The sequence below is a fragment of the Ascaphus truei genome, chromosome 5 (genome assembly GCF_040206685.1).
Source record: "Ascaphus truei isolate aAscTru1 chromosome 5, aAscTru1.hap1, whole genome shotgun sequence".
NCBI classification, from domain to species: Eukaryota; Metazoa; Chordata; class Amphibia; order Anura; family Ascaphidae; genus Ascaphus; species Ascaphus truei.
Genome location: NC_134487.1, coordinates 176,878,834 through 176,898,549, shown reverse-complemented (window position 1 = coordinate 176,898,549; position 19,716 = coordinate 176,878,834). Strand labels below are relative to the sequence as shown.

The window sequence follows — 19,716 nt, the reverse complement described above, 5'->3', positions numbered from 1 at the left end:
GGTCTTACCTAATCCGGAGAGGCGTGCCTTCTGTAGTGTCGCGTTGCCATGGTGACAGACGTCACATGACATCAGGACAACATATGAACCCAAGTGATTTGAATCGGCGCTAGAAACACCCACAAAAGTGATAATAGTGTAATAAAAGAAACACTGTGAAATAGGGTGAACCCCAAAAAATACTTTTCAACCTTCCGAGGAATATGTATAGATTCCCTACAAACAAATCTTGGTCTGGGGGGGGGGGGGGGGGGGTGGGAGAGCGATAATTTCGGGAACACACCAAAAAATAAAGGACATAAAAATAATAGTGCAGTATATTAACACATTTGAAATATAATGAACTCTTGGCTCTGTAGAAATTCCTACTTACGACAAATAAAAAAAGACAATGGTCTGACTCTGTCAGTGAATGTAGAACCGGATCTCCAGCAGGGAAAGAGGCTCAAAGCGAGGGATTTTTCAAATAGGAGATGATCCAGGTGATGTAAACCCAGATCAGATTCAAAATGTGGTGTTCATGTAAGATAAAAGCGGACCATAGTGTAGATCAAAGATGCAAAATTTATCACATAAAGGCAAAGTAAGAAACGTACTTACAATAAGTACATCACATATGTACACATAAAGGTATCTTGAGACAGTAGAGTGCCGGTCCCGTATGGAGAAGCTTGCTATTTCGTCCTTCTATGGCTCCCGCTTTGCCGCCGATGAATGGCGTCTGATGTCACATCCGGTATGCGAGTGAAGACGTCCGTTCGGGAGTAAGAGGGACGAGTAGCAGGGGATCAACAGCAACTCAAGCGTCTTCACTTCAGGGGCAGCTGCAGCAGACTGACAAGTGGCTCTACGCGTTTCGCTGTACTTGGACAGCTTCCTCAGGAGCAAGATAACACCCCTAGTGGGTGGACACCAATTTATAGTGTAACTAATTGTAACCAATTACAAATCACATAAATAATCACATATAAAATATTACATACAGGTTCGCCTAAAACAGGTACATAACTCTGTGGTCAAAAAAACGACGCAATAATAGATTTAATTTAATAAGCTTGACTAACTTAAAATATTAAGCTTGAGCAACATAAATTGTTGCATGATTAATGACAAATATATTAAAAAGGCAATTATTGAAAAACTCATAAAAAACTCATAAAAAACGAGAGAGGGAAGAAGAAATGGGGGGAGAGAAAGAAAAAATCAGTGATGAGCAATAAGTAAATATTAATATCCATTATAGAAACATTAAAAAACATCTTTAAAAAAGGCAAGTGCAGAAGGTAATATCATATCCGTAAATTGAACGGCACATCAGGTCTATGGGATCCGAGTAAACAGAGAAATTAAACAAGGAATGGGGCTATTTCGAAATCTGCATTGAGTCCATTTGGTATAAGTGTATTCAATTTGTGGATCCAATACATTTCTCATCTGCTCAGATCCATATCCCTGCTGCGGCCTCTCCAGTGCTGTAAAACATTCTCAATAGCAATAAATTTTAGATCTTTTGGGTTTGGATTATGGTAGTTTGCAAAATGTTTTGATACACTATGTGTGAGAATGCCGCGTCTAATATTGCTAAGGTGTTCTACAATACGTGTTCGAATAGCTCTTGTAGTTTTTCCCACGTATTGTAGCCCACATGGGCATTGCAAAACATATAAACCATATTCTGTATAGCAGTTTATGTATTGTTTAATCTTAAAAATTTCTTTACTGTTATTGCATATGAAACTTTTTTTATCTGATTATTTAAGTTCACATGCCTTACACGATGAACAGCCCTAAAAACCTTCTATATTTTTAAACCATCCCTTATTTTTTGTCCCTAATTTTTTGAGGGCGCTCGGAGCCACAATATTTTTTATATTTTGTGCTTTTTTTAAAATTATTTTAGGGTGTTCAGGAAGTACGTTATTTAAAATTGGATCGGTTTTTAAAACATGCCAATTTTTTCTTATAATTTTGCTAATATTGTTTGCTTCTTTGTTGTATGTAGTTAGAAATGCTGTATCATAATTATTGGTGTCATTTTTTAATCCACTTTTAGGTTCTAATAGTTCTTTTCTTTGTAACATTTTAGCTTTATTAAACGCTATATCTAGTGTATCTCTTTTGCACTTTTTTTGTATAAAGCGTGATTCCAGTATTTTGCATTGTTCATTAAAAACAGTGTCGTCTGTACAGTTCCTGCTCATTCTTCTGTACTGATTGTAAGGTACATTATCCATCCATAAATGGTGATGACAACTGGAGTGCAGACTATAATTGTTACTGTCAACATTTTTAAAATGAGATTTAGTTTTCAAAGTGCCTTCCTCTATATATATGACTATGTCTAAATAGTCAATAGAAGTCTTACTGGTTGTAGAAGTAAAATTTAGATTCAACACATTATCATTCAAATTTAAAAGAAACTGATCCAAACCTTGTTGATCACCTTGCCAAATTAAAATAATATCATCAATGTAGCGCCGCCACAGGACAACGCCCTCCCCCAGCATGCCATTGGACCAGATGTTATGGTCCTCCCAGAATCCCATAAAGAGATTTGCATAACTGGGGGCGAACTTCGTCCCATGGCGGTGCCACATTTCTTAATATAAAAGATGTTATGAAATAAAAAGAAATTTTTTTCTAATATAAAAGTTATGCTCTCCAACAAGAATTTGGCCTTCAATTCATGTAATTCCGAGTCTTTATCCAAAAAGTACTTGATAGCTTCACATCCTAAATTATGTGCAATAGTGGTGTATAATGAAGAAACATTTATAGTTGCCAGTATATAGTCCTCCTTCCAGACAAATGCTTCTAGAATTTGAAGTATTTCGGTTGTATCCTTCAAATATGATTTCAAGGTTTTTACATATCCTTGTAAAAAATTATCAATATATGCTGATAAATTGGAGGTGAGGGAGTTTATACCGGAGATTATTGGTCTACCAGGGGGGTTCTTTAGGCACTTATGGATGTTCGGTAATATATAGAATATTGGTATTTGTGGTGTTTTATTCATCAGAAATTTATATTCTTGCTCAGTTAGAATACCAATATCTTTCCCTTTAGCTAGAAGTGTTTGTAGATCATTACTAAATGCTTTCGTTGGATTTTTCTTTAAGACTTCATAGGTGTGGGGATCACCCAAAAGGCGACTAGTTTCTATTAGGTAATCCTCTCTATTAATAATTACTACTCCCCCTCCCTTATCAGCCGGTTTTATAATTATGTCTGTATTTTCTGTAATTTCTTCTAAGGCTCTTTTGTCCTCTTTTGTCAGATTATTTCTAATTTTAGACTTATTGTTTTTAGATAAATTTTCAAAGTCCTTAACAATTAAATCATAAAAGACTTCCAAATGGTTGCCCTTATAATATGTCTGATAAAAGGTGGACTTATTCTTTAATGTGGTATGCTTGAATTTTTCTGGTTCTTTTTGAACTATTGGATTAGGATGAATTAATCTTGATTCTACATTTTTGCTAAGAAAAAATCTTTTAACAGTGAGTTTTCTTAGGTACTTGTTAGCATCCAGAAATAGCTCAAAGTTATTCGGCCCTATTGTTGGAGCAAAGGATAATCCTTTCGAAATGAGATTCAATTGTGGGGTTGAGAAAATGGTGGAACTTAAATTAAAAATACTTTTATAATCTTTAGGATTCTCTTTTTTCACTCTCTCCCCTTTCCTTCCTCTCCCTCGTTTCCCTCTCTGTTTTTTTCTTTTTTTGTGTTGTACACTGTCTTCCTTTTTCTCCAGAAGTGGGGTGTAGGGATTTGCCGTTTCCCATATACTGAGAGTCTTGTCCAACTCTAAAAAATCATCAGATCCCGTGGCTCCAATAGGGGAACGGGATCTACTTGTCTTTTGTTGCCTTGTAGGCTGATATCTGTCTTTCTCTCCTTCTTCTTTCCTCTCTCTCTCTTCTTAACTCTCTCTCTCTCTCTCTTTGCCTCTCTCTCTCTTTGATATTCTTTCTCCTTCTGTTCTTTTTCTCTCAATTCTCTATCTTTATGATTTCTATTGGATAAATACTCTTTATCTCTATGAGATTCTCTTTCTCTGTGTGTCTCTCTATCTCTAATAACCCTCTCTCTTTGTTCTTTTTTCCTTAAATCTTTTTCTCTCTGTCTCTCCCTCTCCCTCTGTCTCTCCCTCTCTCTCTGTCTCTCTCCCTCAAATCTCTGCTCTCTCTCCCTTTCACGATCCCGCTCTCTTTGATATTCCTGATCTCTGCGTTGATCTCTTTCTTGAGCAGATTTCTTTTCTAAAATTGTATTACTATGTGATTGTATGTGTTCCGTTGTCTGATGAGGATCAGAATATCTTGAATCTTTTGGATCTTTCCGAGGTATATTGGGTTTGTAGTGAGATATGGGGTTTGTATTATCCTTACGATAAGAGGTGTTAGAAGAATATGGTTTGTCAGATTTATAGTCAGATTTATTATAATAATTATCATATTTTCTTTCAGTTTGGTAATTATTTTTCTTTTTCTTCCAATCTCTTTGTTCTCCTCTTTGATAATCTCCTTCATCTCGCAAGAATTTATTAGTTTTATTAATATATAAAGATCATTCTCTAATTTGTCTATTTTTCTTTTGAGATCACGATCTTTAATTTTAAATTCTGCTGTGTCCTCTAAATGTGCTAATTTTTCTTCTATAATAGTCACTTCTTCGTCTATTATTTTGATGTTTTTTTGTGTTGGTTAATCAAGGACAACATTAGATCAAATGAGCATTTATCTACAGTCTCATACCAATTTTTCACAAATTTCTCATCATCCAAATTAAATGAAGGATTTTTGGAAAATCTAAGGCCTCTTGGAATTCTATTACACTTCATGTATTTATTTAAAAAACTCAAATCTAGCCATTTTTTTGTATCCTTAATAAGTAATCTATCTAATTTGTGAAATTCTTCTTCTAAAAGATCATGTGAAGCAGGTGTATGTGATGTGTCTATATCTTGATAATTAAACTGTAGTTTCCTAGAATGTCTTTTAGCAAAAATAATCGGTGAAATAATATCCATTTGTATCAAAATATATAATATATATATAAAGAGTGTGAGGCAGCCACCAAATCAAATACAGATAAACAAGTGAACCCAAGTGATTTGAATCGGCGCTAGAAACACCCACAAAAGTGATAATAGTGTAATAAAATAAACACTGTGAAATAGGATGAACCCAAAAAAAATGCAGATTTCGAAATAGCCCCATTCCTTGTTTAATTTCTCTGTTTACTCGGATCCCATAGACCTGATGTGCCGTTCAATTTACGGATATGATATTACCTTCTGCACTTGCCTTTTTTAAGTATGTTTTTTAATGTTTCTATAATGGATATTAATATTTACTTATTGCTCATCACTGGTTTTTTCTTTCTCTCCCCCCATTTCTTCTTCCCTCTCTCGTTTTTTATGAGTTTTTTATGAGTTTTTCAATAATTGCCTTTTTAATATATTTGTCATTAATCATGCAACAATTTATGTTGCTCAAGCTTAATATTTTATGTTAGTCAAGCTTATTAAATTAAATCTATTATTGCGTCGTTTTTTTGACCACAGAGTTATGTACCTGTTTTAGGCGAACCTGTGTGTAATATTTTATATGTGATTATTTATGTGATTTGTAATTGGTTACAATTCGTTACACTATAAATTGGTGTCCACCCACTAGGGGTGTTATCTTGCTCCTGAGGAAGCTGTCCAAGTACAGCGAAACGCGTAGAGCCACTTGTCAGTCTGCTGCAGCTGCCCCTGAAGTGAAGACACTTGAGTTGCTGTTGATCCCCTGCTACTTATCCCTCTTACTCCCGAACGGACGTCTTCACTCGCATACCGGATGTGACGTCAGACGCCATCCATCGGCGGCAAAGCGGGAGCCATAGAAGGACAAAATAGCAAGCTTCTCCATACGGGACCGGGACTCTACCGTCTCAAGATACCTTTATGTGTACATATGTGATGTACTTATTGTAAGTACGTTTCTTACTTTGCCTTTATGTGATAAATTTTTCATCTTTGATCTACACTATGGTCCGCTTTTATCTTACATGAACACCACATTTTGAATCTGATCTGGGTTTACATCACCTGCATCATCTCCTATTTGAAAAATCCCTCGCTTTGAGCCTCTTTCCCTGCTGGAGATCCGGTTCTACATTCACTTACAGAGTCAGACCATTGTTTTTTTTATTCCACTTGTCGTAAGTAGGAATTTCTACAGAGCCAAGAGTTCATTATATTTCAAATGTGTTAATATACAGCACTATTATTTTTATGTCCTTTATTTTTTGGTGTGTTCCTGAAATCATCGCTCCCTCCCCACCCCGGACCAAGATCAGGACAACATATGCCACTTCTCTACTGATTGAGGAGAATACTCAAATAGATCTGCCTGTAAAGTGGATCCGCTGACATCCGGGGATCCTCTGCATATTGCCCGCTGTGGCGTGTTTGTTTCTCCCTATGTGGTACCTGCATGTTTCCGTTGGCCATATAATTGGGATCCTCGCTATATTGGCACTATCCCTATCTGTAACATAACAAATAAGGGGGGCCTGATCTCTTCTATTACTTCTTGAACATCATCCCTAGCTACGCTCCCAGAGGCTCCTCTCCTCTTGTCCTTCACAAACCTCTCTTCCAGTACGTTCCTTATATCCTATAACCGCTGGTGTTCAGGCAGCAGCTTGACTTTATCACTATATTTGTTGCGCTTTATTAAGTTTTTGTTTCACTGGTTTATCCTATATTTATGAAGCCGGTTCACCCTTTACACTCTGGCCAGGTAGGGGGAAGTCTGCAGGCTGGTGATTGGATCACCAGAGCTTCGGGGCACACCGGGCAAGCGGGGGCCGCCATCTTGACTAGTTGCGCATGTGCGATAGAGTCTATGCGCATGAGCAGTACACCGTTAGTGCGGCAGCCATTAGCCAGGCTCCGCACGGGACTATGAATCTCAGCAGCCCCATGGGCTGTACACCACATGAGGCCTGATAGCCAATAGGGCTCCCGAACCCACGGAAAGGAGAAAGATACATTTGGTGTGCTTAGGACCGTGCGCCAGTCGGGAGCAGGACGGCAAGGGGTGAGGTAAGGTCCAGGGAGTAGTGCTCCGCTGGACTAGGCCAGATATCCCCTTAGGCCCCAGCTAGACCCTGACCACCATAGCTTGTTGTGCTGTAGGGAAGACCTCCAATTGGGGAGCTCCCATTAGCACATTAGTGTCAGGTTAGTGCACCGGTGACAGACGCCATGCGGTGAGCTGTGGCCTGCGGTCTGGGACCAGACTACATGCATTCTAATAGACATATAAAGGGACACCCTCCAGCTGGAGCTCCCTCCAGAGGCGGACGCCTGAGGACGAGAGAGAGAGAGGATCCAGCAGACCACAGCGTGGGACCACGTTGCGGTTTTGACGGATATACCGTCCAAGTCGGTCTGGTCTGGCCTAAGACCAGGAAGGTACCCTACGTGCACCAATGGCCATACACAGTGAGTAGCGCTACTCCACACACTCTTTGGGTGGGCCTGGCTCTGTGGACACCGGGGTGGTTAGGTGCCCAGGGCACCTCAGTACATTGGTTGTTCCACAGGGGTGGTGTTATGGTGTGGGCATTGCATTGTGGGGCCATGCATGACATTGTGTTATATTGCGTGTGTACTGCTATATATTAGTGTTGTTTCGGTTCAGTAAATACTCCTTGTTATATACTCTATGTGTGTAATTACTGACTTTTATTGGTTCCTGTGAGGGGTTATCCTGCTGCGCTAGGATCCCTCTCAGGTGGAGGCACTGTAACCTGAGGAACGAGACCACCCCAGGCTCCCTGTAGTGGAGGCCTAGGCCTCCTAAAAGCCATGCAGGTAATCATCAGCACACGTAGTTCCCTTAGACACGGGAAAGGGGGCTACATTTATTTATTTATACAAATGTTTTACCAGGAAGTAATACATTGAGAGTTACCTCTCGTTTTCAAGTAAGTCCTGGGCACAGAGTTATAATGACAAATACACGGTTACAAATACATAGTTACATTAAGTGAAAAGGGTTACACAGTACATTCTTTACAAGATATTGCATGCACAGTTAGAGATAATTACAGACCAGATTAAAATGTGAGACAGCTTTAGTTTTGAAAGAATTTACACTGGTGGCGGATGTGAGAGTCTCCGATAGACTGTTCCAGTTTTGGGGTGCATGGGATAGGAGGAGGAGCGGCCGGATACTTTGTTGCACCTTGGGACCATGAACAGTCTTTTGGAGTCAGATCTCAGGTGATATACTCCCTCGGACGTCAGCATCCCTGTGGCAACACAGGGTGGGACCCAGTATATGCCATTCTGCTACTAACCCCTTACAGCAAACCCGTTAACCTGAAGGGTAATTAAAGGTGGGTTACAAGTATAAGCCTCAGGTTCTCTGGTTATAGGGAATATATATGAGGCTGTTAAAGCTCTCAGACCCATACTCACAGTATCTCTGCCATAACTTGCTTTGCCGTGCCGGCCATTGTAGTACTGTATAAACCAGCAGAGCCAGTTCGTGGTAAAACTGTAGTCATAAGAAGACAAAGTACCTCCTTCATTGTTTGATTACCAATTAAGCCATTAAGCCTTAACTTTTAGGACACAGACCCTCATGAACAACAGAATTTAAAAACACACCCCTTGGGTGCCATGCTGCATACAAAATGTAAACTTTATATGGATATAACCTTAACATGGGGCATTTAACAGGAGAGTGTCTGCATGAAGGTCTGTGTCCTAAAAACATAAGGTTTCATAGGCGGCCCTGCTTAACAAGGGGCATGGTCCCTCACCCAATACATCGCACATCACCCCGACCCCCTCAACCACTGGACAAGTGTCACAAGGCCAGGGGAGGCCAACTGGACAATGACATCTCTCCCCTCACTCGACAACCCAGTTAGGGTTGCTAAGTATCCAATTTTTAACCAGACAGTCTGGTATTTTGCCCCTGCGTCCGGTAAAAAATGAGAGATAATACCGGACATGTATGTGTCTGGTATTACCTCTCTAAACTTGCAGTGGAAGAGCAGGGACAAAGTAGTTGCCACCGGGCCCCGGCTCTACCCCAGCTGCAGGTCTCTCCTCATTCTGTCCCAGCCCGAGCGTCTGATGCTGGCGCACGCCGGGCCTCTCTGATGGACCCGGCGTTAGACCATCCCCAAGGTAAGTCTGAATTTTATATGTATTGGTGTGGGTGTATTTTTATATGTATTGGGGAGGGGTATTTTGTATATGTATTGGGCGTGTGCGGGTATTTTTATATGTATTGGGGAGGGGTATTTTGTATATGTATTGGGGGTGTGCGGGTATTTTTATATGTATTGGGGGGTTTGCAACTTTTACCATTGTGTCCAGTATTTTTGGAGAAGCCACCTGGCAACCCTAAACCCAGGACCCAGGTCAGAACTTCAGTGCTAGGCCACAGCAGGCCTGGCATTTACCCACAACTGCCACGTTCAATAACCCCCTCAGTGATATCACATAAAAGGGCCAGATGAAATCAAACCTCTCCCAAGTCTCAGCTCATCATATTTAGAAACTAACCTTAAATAGTGATTTAAAAAAAACTTGTAGGTGTCAGATTTGGTTAAAAAAAGACATCCAAACACCCAGTGTAAGCTCTTAAACATGTCACTGGCATTAGTACACTTTGGTCCTAGGAGGGACTGCCCGTTTAAATAACGCACATATTCAATGTTCAAGTTATTTTCTGCTTTGATCTAACTGCACCGAATATGTATTTTTTTTCATATTAAATACCTTCATTTCGCAGTCAAAACATGTCTATAAGAAACTGAAGGATCAACCATATGCACTTCATCTGTGGCAACATTTAAATTCCTTCTTCAACTGGAACTGACACAGAATGATGAGCTATATTAACCCCTTGTCTGCCAAAGAGGCCTGTGAAGCCATGCATTGCAGGCCCCTGTCGCAAACAAGGGGTTCAACGATTTCGCACCTTTCTGCTTACAATCTACGAGTTGGTGTTCCCATTTTTATTTGCACTGCTAACTTTTTTTGTAAAATGTTTATCATAAAGAAAAACTGTTTTCCGTTCGCTCTGAGAAAAGACAAGCAATTTAGCCCAGAAAAGTATTTTTATTGGACATCACAGAGGACGAATGAAAAGCCTCAGGGAGAGGTCACGGTGGTAAAGAATGTTGACGTGAAGCAGGTCACAAGGCTTCTGTGTGCTCATCTTAAAAGCAGAAGCTGATACCAAGAATTGTGATGATGCTGGAACTGGTACAGAGTCCAAACTGTCCTCCAAAATCTGAAAACACAGGCTTGTTAGAATAAAAATGTCAATTTAACCCCTTTGCAAGCCAGTCTGGCAGTGAAGGAGTTAAGCAAGAATCTGCTATAGCTATTTTTTTTTGCTTAGGGTGATTAACAGGCCATTTCAGTTTACTAGGAAAAGGGAGACCAAAAAGCGCACCAGCAAAAACGGAGCAGGAAGGACCCAAAACGAAAAAATGATTAAAAGGGCACTTTAATGTGACAAGAGGTCTCTTTTGTTTTTGCTGGTGCGCTTTTTGGTCTCCCTTTTCCTGTTATTGCATAATTGTAGCTGCACAGCTTGCCTATCTACTACCAGGATGTGAGTATTGCTTATTTTCAGGGGAACCTGCCAATGAGACTGAGGGTGAGTGGGCTTGTACCATCTACCACCTGTCTTCAGGAGGATAGTACCCATACTATTGCACATTAAGTACTATATTATTCTTATTAGTACCCTGGTTTAGTGGTTTGGCTTATTTTATTCATTGCACCTGCATTTGAGCGCTTTAGCCACTTTCCACATTTCAGTTTATTCACTAGTACTTAAGGGAGCTTAAAATGACTGCTGAAAAGTTACATGGCAGATAATTAATGACAGAGCGAATTGTAGGAATTCCCCCTCCTAACCCCCCCCCCCCCGTTCCCTGCGACCAGCAACGCATTGTGTATTACTTTCCACTGAGAGGTTAATGGGGCAATTTGCCATTTACAGCTGCTGAACCCTAATGCCAGTATCTGAAGCTATGCAGTTTTAGTGCACAAATTCTTGAACACACTGATACACATGTGATGCTTACATAGTACTCACACATTAACATACATTTACACACACAAATGCATTGATGCGATAGTCGAAACAGACACACTGATATGCACACTACTATATACATGATAAACACAGATTGCACATGCACACTCACACAGGTATGGGGGCATATACTTACCTACTGCTATATACTGCTGAAATTGTACGCCTGTGCCTTTTTGCTTATATGTATGAGTGTTATGACTCATAAAAAATGTACACATTTTTCTGTACCCAAGACCTCAATGTCAATGTCTTGCCCTGCTCTTGGTGTGTATACTAGCTGCTGTATATGCATACTATATGTTATCCCCACATTTAATTCCTTTCCAGCCTGAAAAAGGAGTGTGTTGCTTCCCGAAACATTGTATTCCAATGACTCCATCCACCCTATAATCTGTTATTTACTATACAGTTCTTACATGAATGTTGTTGTAGTGCCTATTCAAGTGGTCTACTAGATGCTTTATCCTTGATAATGGCACACCTATTAAAATCAGGCTGGTGGAATGTCTCAGTTTTAATATCACTGCCCTTAAACTAAGTAAGCCAGGTTCGAACCGTAGGGAAAGTTCCTTATGAACTGTGCTTTATCTCCCTGTGGCCTTTATGTATTATGATATGAAGTCCGGGAACACTGTGGGCCATATTTATTAAGAAGCACTACTCCATAAGACACCTTCCATGCTGGAAGACATCGTAATGCCCTATTCAAATGAATAGGCCATAAAGGGGCACATTTACTAAACCGGTTTACTCTAAAAGACACCTTCCAGTTCAGAAGATCCATTACAGTGTTCACTTTAATGGGTCATAAGGAGTCATATTTACTAAGCAGTGCTGGTGACTTACTGCACCGACACACTTTATTCGAGCAAATACCCGGTATGTACCTGGCAGATACCTGGAATAAGCCACTACTAACCTCTGACAAGCCCCGTTGCATTTGCCTTCCCAGCCTGGGTTCATGCCTGGCTGATGGGCGGCTGATCTGTTAAATGATAATGATTAGGATTTAATAGGCTGCAATGCTTCGCGTGTCTACCAGATGGCATAAATTCATGAATTGTAATGCAGTTTATATATATATACTGTGCAGTATTGCAGCCAGCGGGAATAAAATGCTTCAATCCCTGCTTGGAAAATAACTCAATGTACTCGGGCAGAAAACAGTCACAAACCTCAATACACCCGGGTATACCCGAATTCGTGGGACTAGCCAAGCTCGAATAAAGTGTGTCGCCAGTGTATGTAGTAGCAGTGCTTAGTAAATATGGCCCTATTTTTCTTATTATTATTTCTAATTCCCAGTGCCTGACATGGTTGGGCTATCCATTCCAATACATTGTATCTACAGTACATGTGCTCACCAGACATCTTCTGAGCAGTGTAGGTAGGCAATCCTTTGCACAGGGACTGGATGTGCTCCCCATACTCTCCAATGTTAACAATGGGGGTTTGATTGATCGTGTAAGTCAACATCTGTGGGTTGGGAGGGTTCTAAACATACAAATATCAATATTAGAAGGGTAGAACGGGACGCATGATCATTATACTGGTCTACTCACTCCAGATTTAATGTCCTCGTTTCTAACTCCTACACAATAAGAATGTCTTTAACCCTTCTTCTACTCAATAAATGTCCGGACTACAAATCCCAGAATCCTAAGGGAACAAGAGTTAAAAAAAAACAGGATTGCTCTGAAAATGTAGATGACAGATTTACACTTTAGAGATATGTCCTGGTTTGCTTAGAAAATGTCACTGCCATTTTTTCTGCAACAAATTTTGTCAGTAGAGAAATATTTGAGAGTTAGGCTTTTTATTGATTCTTGATTTCTGAAATGTAAATATTGGTGAAACTTGACAATTTTAACCAACTTTTGGAAAGTAAAGTGCCAAAGTTTGGGTCAAGGGGGCTCTTTAAGTAAGATATATGGGCAGCAGACAGTTTTGCTGAAACACACAACGGATCGGCAGGAGCAGACGCCATTTAAAAGGATTAGCCACGTACAAAAAAGGGGTGTGGCTACTGCACTCTTGCACCTGCTGGCTGCTACATCTGTACAATGATAAAGGGCTAATTGCAATTAATGGCAGGGTTTGGAACTGTGTATCATTCACCAAATTCATAAACAGATTACATCTATACCCCTTCGCTGCCACAGGGGCCTCTGAATCAGGGACAAATTAATTGACAGGCACCTGTTTAGGGTCCAGAGACTGGGTGACCCCAACATGCATTAATGAGGCAGGAAGAAGAGCCTGTCAGTCTCTTTATGTGGAAGTGTGTGTGACTGCCTCTGTGTGTATCTATCTTTGTTTTGTATACCCTCTTAATAAGAGTGAGGTGTAATGGGGGGTCCAAGCTGGTGCATCGCATCCGGCAAAGTAAATCCTTAATCCGACTCTGCTCTGATTGGGGGGAGGGTTTGTCAATGAAGTGTTTCCTTTACCTGTCCTTAATAGGTTGCCAAAACACTTAACGGGAGAGAGGGGCCGTGGTTGTAAAACTTGCTGAACACACAGTGATATCAGACAAAATGGAGCAGCCAGAGGCAATCAAACCACCTCCCAAGTCTCAGCTCGCGGTGTTTACAAACTGACTTAATAATTAAAAAATACTTTTAGGTGTCTGATTTGATGGGGAAAAAAAGGTGTCAGTTGAGCAGATTTAAGGCTATATTTAAGTCTTAAGAGACCTACTGGGCATTAACCTCTTAAAAATATCACTGCCATTAGTACACTTTGGTCCTAGTATCGACTGCCCCTGCTTTTCCACCTCTATCAAAGGAGCAGTTAATAAACCCTTCATTATTTTACAGTGCCTGAGCAATGAGAAGACACATGCTAATCCTTCACACTCCTCACCTTCTCATCCTTAGCAAAGGTGCTGAGCTGAGCCAGGCTGGGGAAGGTATCTTTGTTCATCTTGGTGACAATACACATCTTCTTGGAAAACAGTCGGGTAGCAGCATATCCCTGCAGGAGAAGAGTCGTATAGATACTGAACTGAAGTAAGGATCCCTTGTTTGACATGTGGCTTTGTCCTGGTGTTGTTCACAGGTGTTCTTGTGCACTCAGAGTTAAGCACAATTTATAGGGAGTAGTAGAATCTTTTGTGAATCCCTTATTCTCTTTTTAAATTTCCCATCCTCTCTATCTGTTATAAATAATAATATATATGTATATATATAATAATATATGTATGTATGTGTATATATTTTTTTGAGTGTTCATCTCTTCAATACATCACTTTGAAAGTTTACTCCTTGTGTGCTGTCTCTCCTTGCTGTACTAACATCTGGTAATTATTTTTATTATTCTCTATGGGACTAGCATCTGGATTTAAAACAGTATTTGTGTGTGCCGGCTGCTGCTACATAAAATAAAAAATGAAGCGTCGATACCGTTCTGGGACTACCGAAATGCTTTTATTTGTGCGAGCTTTCGAGATATAGTGATCTCTTCTTCGAGCGACGTTACAATGAATTAAGCCAAGAAATTTACTGTCAAACAGGACAGCTAGGAATGTTATCTCTGTGGGTGAAGCATAACCCTCCCCCCTGTGCAGTATGCGATTTATAGCTTAAGGTGTTAAATGGTCCCTGAATGTTTGTGATGTTAGAGTAAGCATGTGTGTGTGTATATGTGTGTATGTGTATGTATGTGTGTGTATATGTGAGTATGTGTAAATCCTAATTTCTAGAGTGGCATCAGTGTATACAGCGCTTTACAAAATGTGTATGTATAGGGGGAGTGTACAACAACGGTGTGGGTAGGGGTTGAAATGTAATAGGGTGTTGCATTTCTGTACATGTGTGTGGGTACTATGTGGTCCCTATTGGGTATAAAGGGATAGAATTATATTGTACATTTGGCTAACACGGTACAGATACCTCTACAAATATATATATTTATGAACAAGAGAGTAATCAGCGATCTAGAGATAAATGTGTATATGAACGTGTAAAAGTAATACATATAAAACCACAATATAAATAATATATTTTAAAAAGTGATTTAAATAGATAAATGGAATGTCCTGATAATGAGTTTAAAAAAACCTCTGAATCAGTGAATATTGATTGTCAAAAAAGAAGTATATCAACAGGTGGAGTCACTGCAGCTTCTAATAGGACACAACCACTTCCTGCTTTGGAAATCAACAAGGAAATGTAAGGTAATGTACTGAAGATAGCAATAGAAAGGAAGGTTCTAATTGTTCCAGCACTGCAATATGTGACATTGGATATATGGACATACTAGCACTGTACAGTCTGTGGCTGGTACATTACATAGGGTTAGATTCCTATACGTTTTACAGCACGCATTGATCGTTACTCACTCTGCCATAGTCGCATGCGGAATCCCAGGAGTTCCATCCATTCAGGTTGTTGATGTTGGCAACATTGTTCTGATTGTTTATATTCACATTCTGTTTAACGTTGGTGCCTACATTCCCAGAGTTGTTGATATTGACAGACTGGGTTGCAAAACAATATAAAAATAAATGCTAAGATGTGTACAAGAATTATTCATTTCAAAGCACTAATTAGAATGATAATGTACTATGATAGAAATGTATCAATCACTTTCTATCTGCATCAATGTGTGCCAGCGTCACATGCATGAAACCCAGTAATCTAGCTTCTTATATTAGCTTCCGATCTCTCACGGGTAGAGGTTATACTGGGGATTTAAAAAACCCAAAGAGAGAAGGAAACTGCACTAGTTATAGGAGCAAAGTCGGGCCTATCATTATAGTATTGGGGTGACACTCTGTTCCCCTAACTGCTATAACCTCTCCCCATATCACTCACTGGGGCAATTGGCACAATACTGGATCAAAGCTTTGTGATACAAAGTGACGCATAGTCACAGCAATGTGATTTTTATCTGCTTTTGGAACTATAATAACCTTTTTTCCTTTAGCACTCTTCTTCCAATGAGCTTCAACGCACTTCCCAATTACGGTATAGTGCGCAGTACATGGCACATAGGATTTTTACAGACAGTCCCTGCCCAGATGAGCTTACAATCTGTGCCTGAGGCACAGGGAGATACAGTGACTTGCACAAAGTCACAAAGAGCTGACACCGCAATTTTAACCAAGTTCCCCTGATTCAAACTCAGTGTCATTGTTTTCGGTCAGTGTCTTTACTCACTGAGCCACTCCTCCAGTTTGCAACATTTGGCACATTTCCTCTTTTGTGTCTTCTTGTAATGTTATTGGGGAAATAACTTGAGCAAACGCAAGTACTTTGTTAATAGATTAGGTGCCTTTGTTTCTTCTTTCATTGAAATAAAAAATATATATTATCTGGCTGGAAAGAAGGTGTCTCTAAATAGTTTCCCCCAATACTGAAGGATTCCTGGTCTACAATATATACTGAGTTTGTTAAAGGCAAGATACCAACATAGCCTACTACAGTACTTTACTTACATCATTTGCTAGAGACTGAGCCAGGAAGACTCCTAGCAGGACAACTGACACAATCTGAAACAGAATGAAAACAATGGGGAAATGTTACTACAGTATGTATCATCTCATGTCACTGATAATACATAATGCAGCTGAATATTCTCACCAGGAACTTCATGCTGGAGTGTCTTCTTTACAGGAAAGATTGAAGGAGCAGAATATTCCTAAGCACACTGTGTATATTTATATCGGGAGGTTATATTTGCTCAAGGAACAGAAAAAATGCAATATCTGCACAACTGTTTTGGAACGAGTCCAGATTCTTTACGCAAGATATATTGATCTAATAATTATCTATGAAACTAGAATTCAAGATACAGTAGAAATGGCACTGCCCAGTTTTATCAAAATTGGGCGTATTTCTCCGGAAACAAATTAGGCGTGCAAAGGTTTGTTTATATAAATTAGTAGGAGCATGGGGCAGTGTCTACCTGTCATATTAACGGCTGGTGTTAACTGCCAAGGCTAATACCAATAAGTAACATGAAACAGTGTAATTTGCGCTACTGCTTCTTGTGCATGCGCAACTTTTCAACAAATGAATTATTTTAAGCAGTTTTAGGTACAAATCCTGAAGCAGACATGGGCATTTTCGGTAACTTCCCAGGCCCTGTATAATTTTGTATAATGTAATTTTTAATCAGACATTGAGTTGCAGTTTTCAGGAAATTCACAGAAGTATTTCCTTTTGAGTCACTGCAAAGAATATTTCACTGTATTCCTAAAAACAAAACAAAAAGTAAGTTATGGTGAGTAAAAAAGTGACAAAAACCTCCACCGTACAGCGCAAAGACAATAACAACACCGATGGTGAGCACATTATCATCTCAGACAGGTCTGCAACCCTGCCTTTCCCCATTATCTCTTACCATACAATGCTTCCACTGCAGCCTGGGATTCTGGGTAATGGCATATGAGCACTCACAGGGTGTCAAATAGATAAGGAGCAAACAATGAGTGCTCATTTGCCTGTCATTACGCAGAATCCCTTGCTGCAGCGGAAGCATTGCATGCTGAGCGATTATGGGGAAAGGCAGGGTTGTGAACCTATCTGAGACCTGTGAATATGCTCATAAGGGGTATTTTTATTTGCTGTATAATGAAATAAAAAAAGCTTGGCCCCCTCGTGCTCCGCCAGGGACTCTGAAAGACCCCCCCTTTTAATCCCTCCTCTTGAGTCAAATGTCATTGGCTGGGGGCCATGTCTATCAAAGAGTCACATCCTGTGCATAGCACAAAAAAAGGTGCCAGCCAGGGAGCAGTGTGTATCTTAGCGGTATACTTTACAAAAGGGTTACACTACTATGTCATAGGGCCCCTGGAGTGCCAGACCCCATGATGTAGTAGTAAAAAACTCTGCCAAGTATAGAGCCACTTAACTTTCTGATCCTTTTTCTTTATACTTGTTGAAAAAAGCATTACTATTTTCTAAACTTATGATTGCCACCACTTACAGTACACATACTGCCTCTGCTTTTTATTACCCTTCAGCAAATTATTCCACCCCGTCAGTGCCACAGGCTGCTCCATTGAAATAATAATCATTGCAACCTGTCACCATTTCTTTAAGCCAAGAGATATGCAAAAATATATATATATATTTTGACCTAACCCATATCGAAGTTTGCCATCAAAGTCACAAGATTGTTTTTTTGTATTTACTTACTGGGTTGGATTAGGATACTCCAACTGATTCATTGTTCTACTTTCCCAGTTAGCCAGAGAAAGTTTATCTTATTCCTACAGCAAACTGAAAAAGTAGAATGCTACGTAGAGTACAAGCTGGATCTGTTCGGACCTGGTGAAAGAAAACCTTTAGGGTATCAAAAAAGAAAAGCATGGTAGACATTGGCTCCGGCGCTGCAGATTTTCACTTTTGCAGTGACGGCACCGGAGACAAATATGTTTGGCTTCGTCTGTAGTGTTTATGTACTAACCTATGTTTTCACATTTGTGTAGAGTCAAAAAAAATATCAGTGCTAATAAAGTAAGAAAATGAACTGAATAGTGAGCACTCACAATATTGACGTCCTGCGACAGGTGCTCCTGAATCAACTATCCAAGCGGAACTTCTATTTTGTAGGTTGAAAATATATCCAGGCACTCTGAATATATATATATATATATATGTATATATATATATATAACAACCAGTGCTTTCCCAGGCGAGAAAGCAAAGAAGCAATACTCAAACAAGTATAGTAAATCAATTGTATTAATAAAAATACATCAGCACACTTCATACCAACGTTTCGGTCCAGAAAGGACCTTCCTCATGGGCGTGCCCTGGACCGAAACATTGGTTTGAAGTGTGCTGATGTATTTTTATTAATACAATTGATTTACTATACTTGTTTGAGTATTGCTTCTTTGCTTTCTCACCTGGGAAAGCACTAGTTGTTCTGCTATTTGCTATGGAGCATGCACCTTGAATTGTGTTGTTTGCTTGGAGTGCCAGCTATGTTTCTCTCTCTCTCTCTCTCTCTCTCTCTCTCTCTCTCTCTCTCTCTCTCTCTCTCTCTCTCTCTCTCGTTCTCTCTCGTTCTCTCTCGTTCTCTCTCGTTCTCTTGTTTCGGTCCAACCTCAGACCTTTGTGCTATAAATTAATACAAACCTTAAAAAATTGGGCATCGTGGGAATGAAGACTTTATACATATTACGCATAATTTGTTTTTTTCAAATAATTTTTTACGCATTCCTCATGATAAATACCTGATTGATGCCATTTAAATTAAAATAGAATGATGTGTATTTTTTTTTGTATTAGTCAATATAAATGATTAGTTTAATAATCGGTCATATCTGCAATTTATTGCACTTATTCCTTCACCTGCTATCTCTGTTAGGGGCCTATTTACTGAACTTCGATAAGTGCATTATTGCACTATAAGTGCCCGTTTAGAGCGATATTGCGGGTGTAGCTGTTCACAAAGCTTCGATTACATGGCAATATCGCACTAAAACAGCTTTTTACCGAGCTATAATACTCTGTCTATAACAAGTGGTGCAGTAGCAGAAAAAAAGCCCAAACGCGCATTTTTTTGCCAGCAACTGCTATCCACTAAACTCTGATATGCACATCGTACTATAACAACTTGC

The 19,716-nt window shown here is 39.7% G+C and overlaps 1 protein-coding gene across 1 annotated transcript; it reads right to left on the bottom strand.

The window, feature by feature from the left end:
* Positions 1–10,124: 10,124 nt before the first annotated feature.
* Positions 10,125–16,847, bottom strand: LOC142495609 (gastrokine-1-like). The gene is made up of 6 exons (XM_075601302.1): positions 16,724–16,847; positions 16,579–16,632; positions 15,481–15,618; positions 14,004–14,114; positions 12,503–12,632; positions 10,125–10,319 (listed from the first exon to the last, which is right to left on the bottom strand). Exons 1-6 carry the CDS (start codon positions 16,733–16,735, stop codon positions 10,246–10,248), a joined length of 519 nt encoding a protein of 172 aa, XP_075457417.1. The 5' UTR covers positions 16,736–16,847; the 3' UTR covers positions 10,125–10,245.
* Positions 16,848–19,716: the final 2,869 nt, after the last annotated feature.

Coding starts and splice junctions, on each gene's coding strand:
- LOC142495609 (XM_075601302.1), bottom strand. Junction 15,619..16,578: donor CTCAGTCTCTAGCAAATGAT/GTAAGTAAAGTA, acceptor TTTGCAACCCAG/TCTGTCAATATCAACAACTC. Junction 14,115..15,480: donor CCGCATGCGACTATGGCAGA/GTGAGTAACGAT, acceptor CTTCTCCTGCAG/GGATATGCTGCTACCCGACT.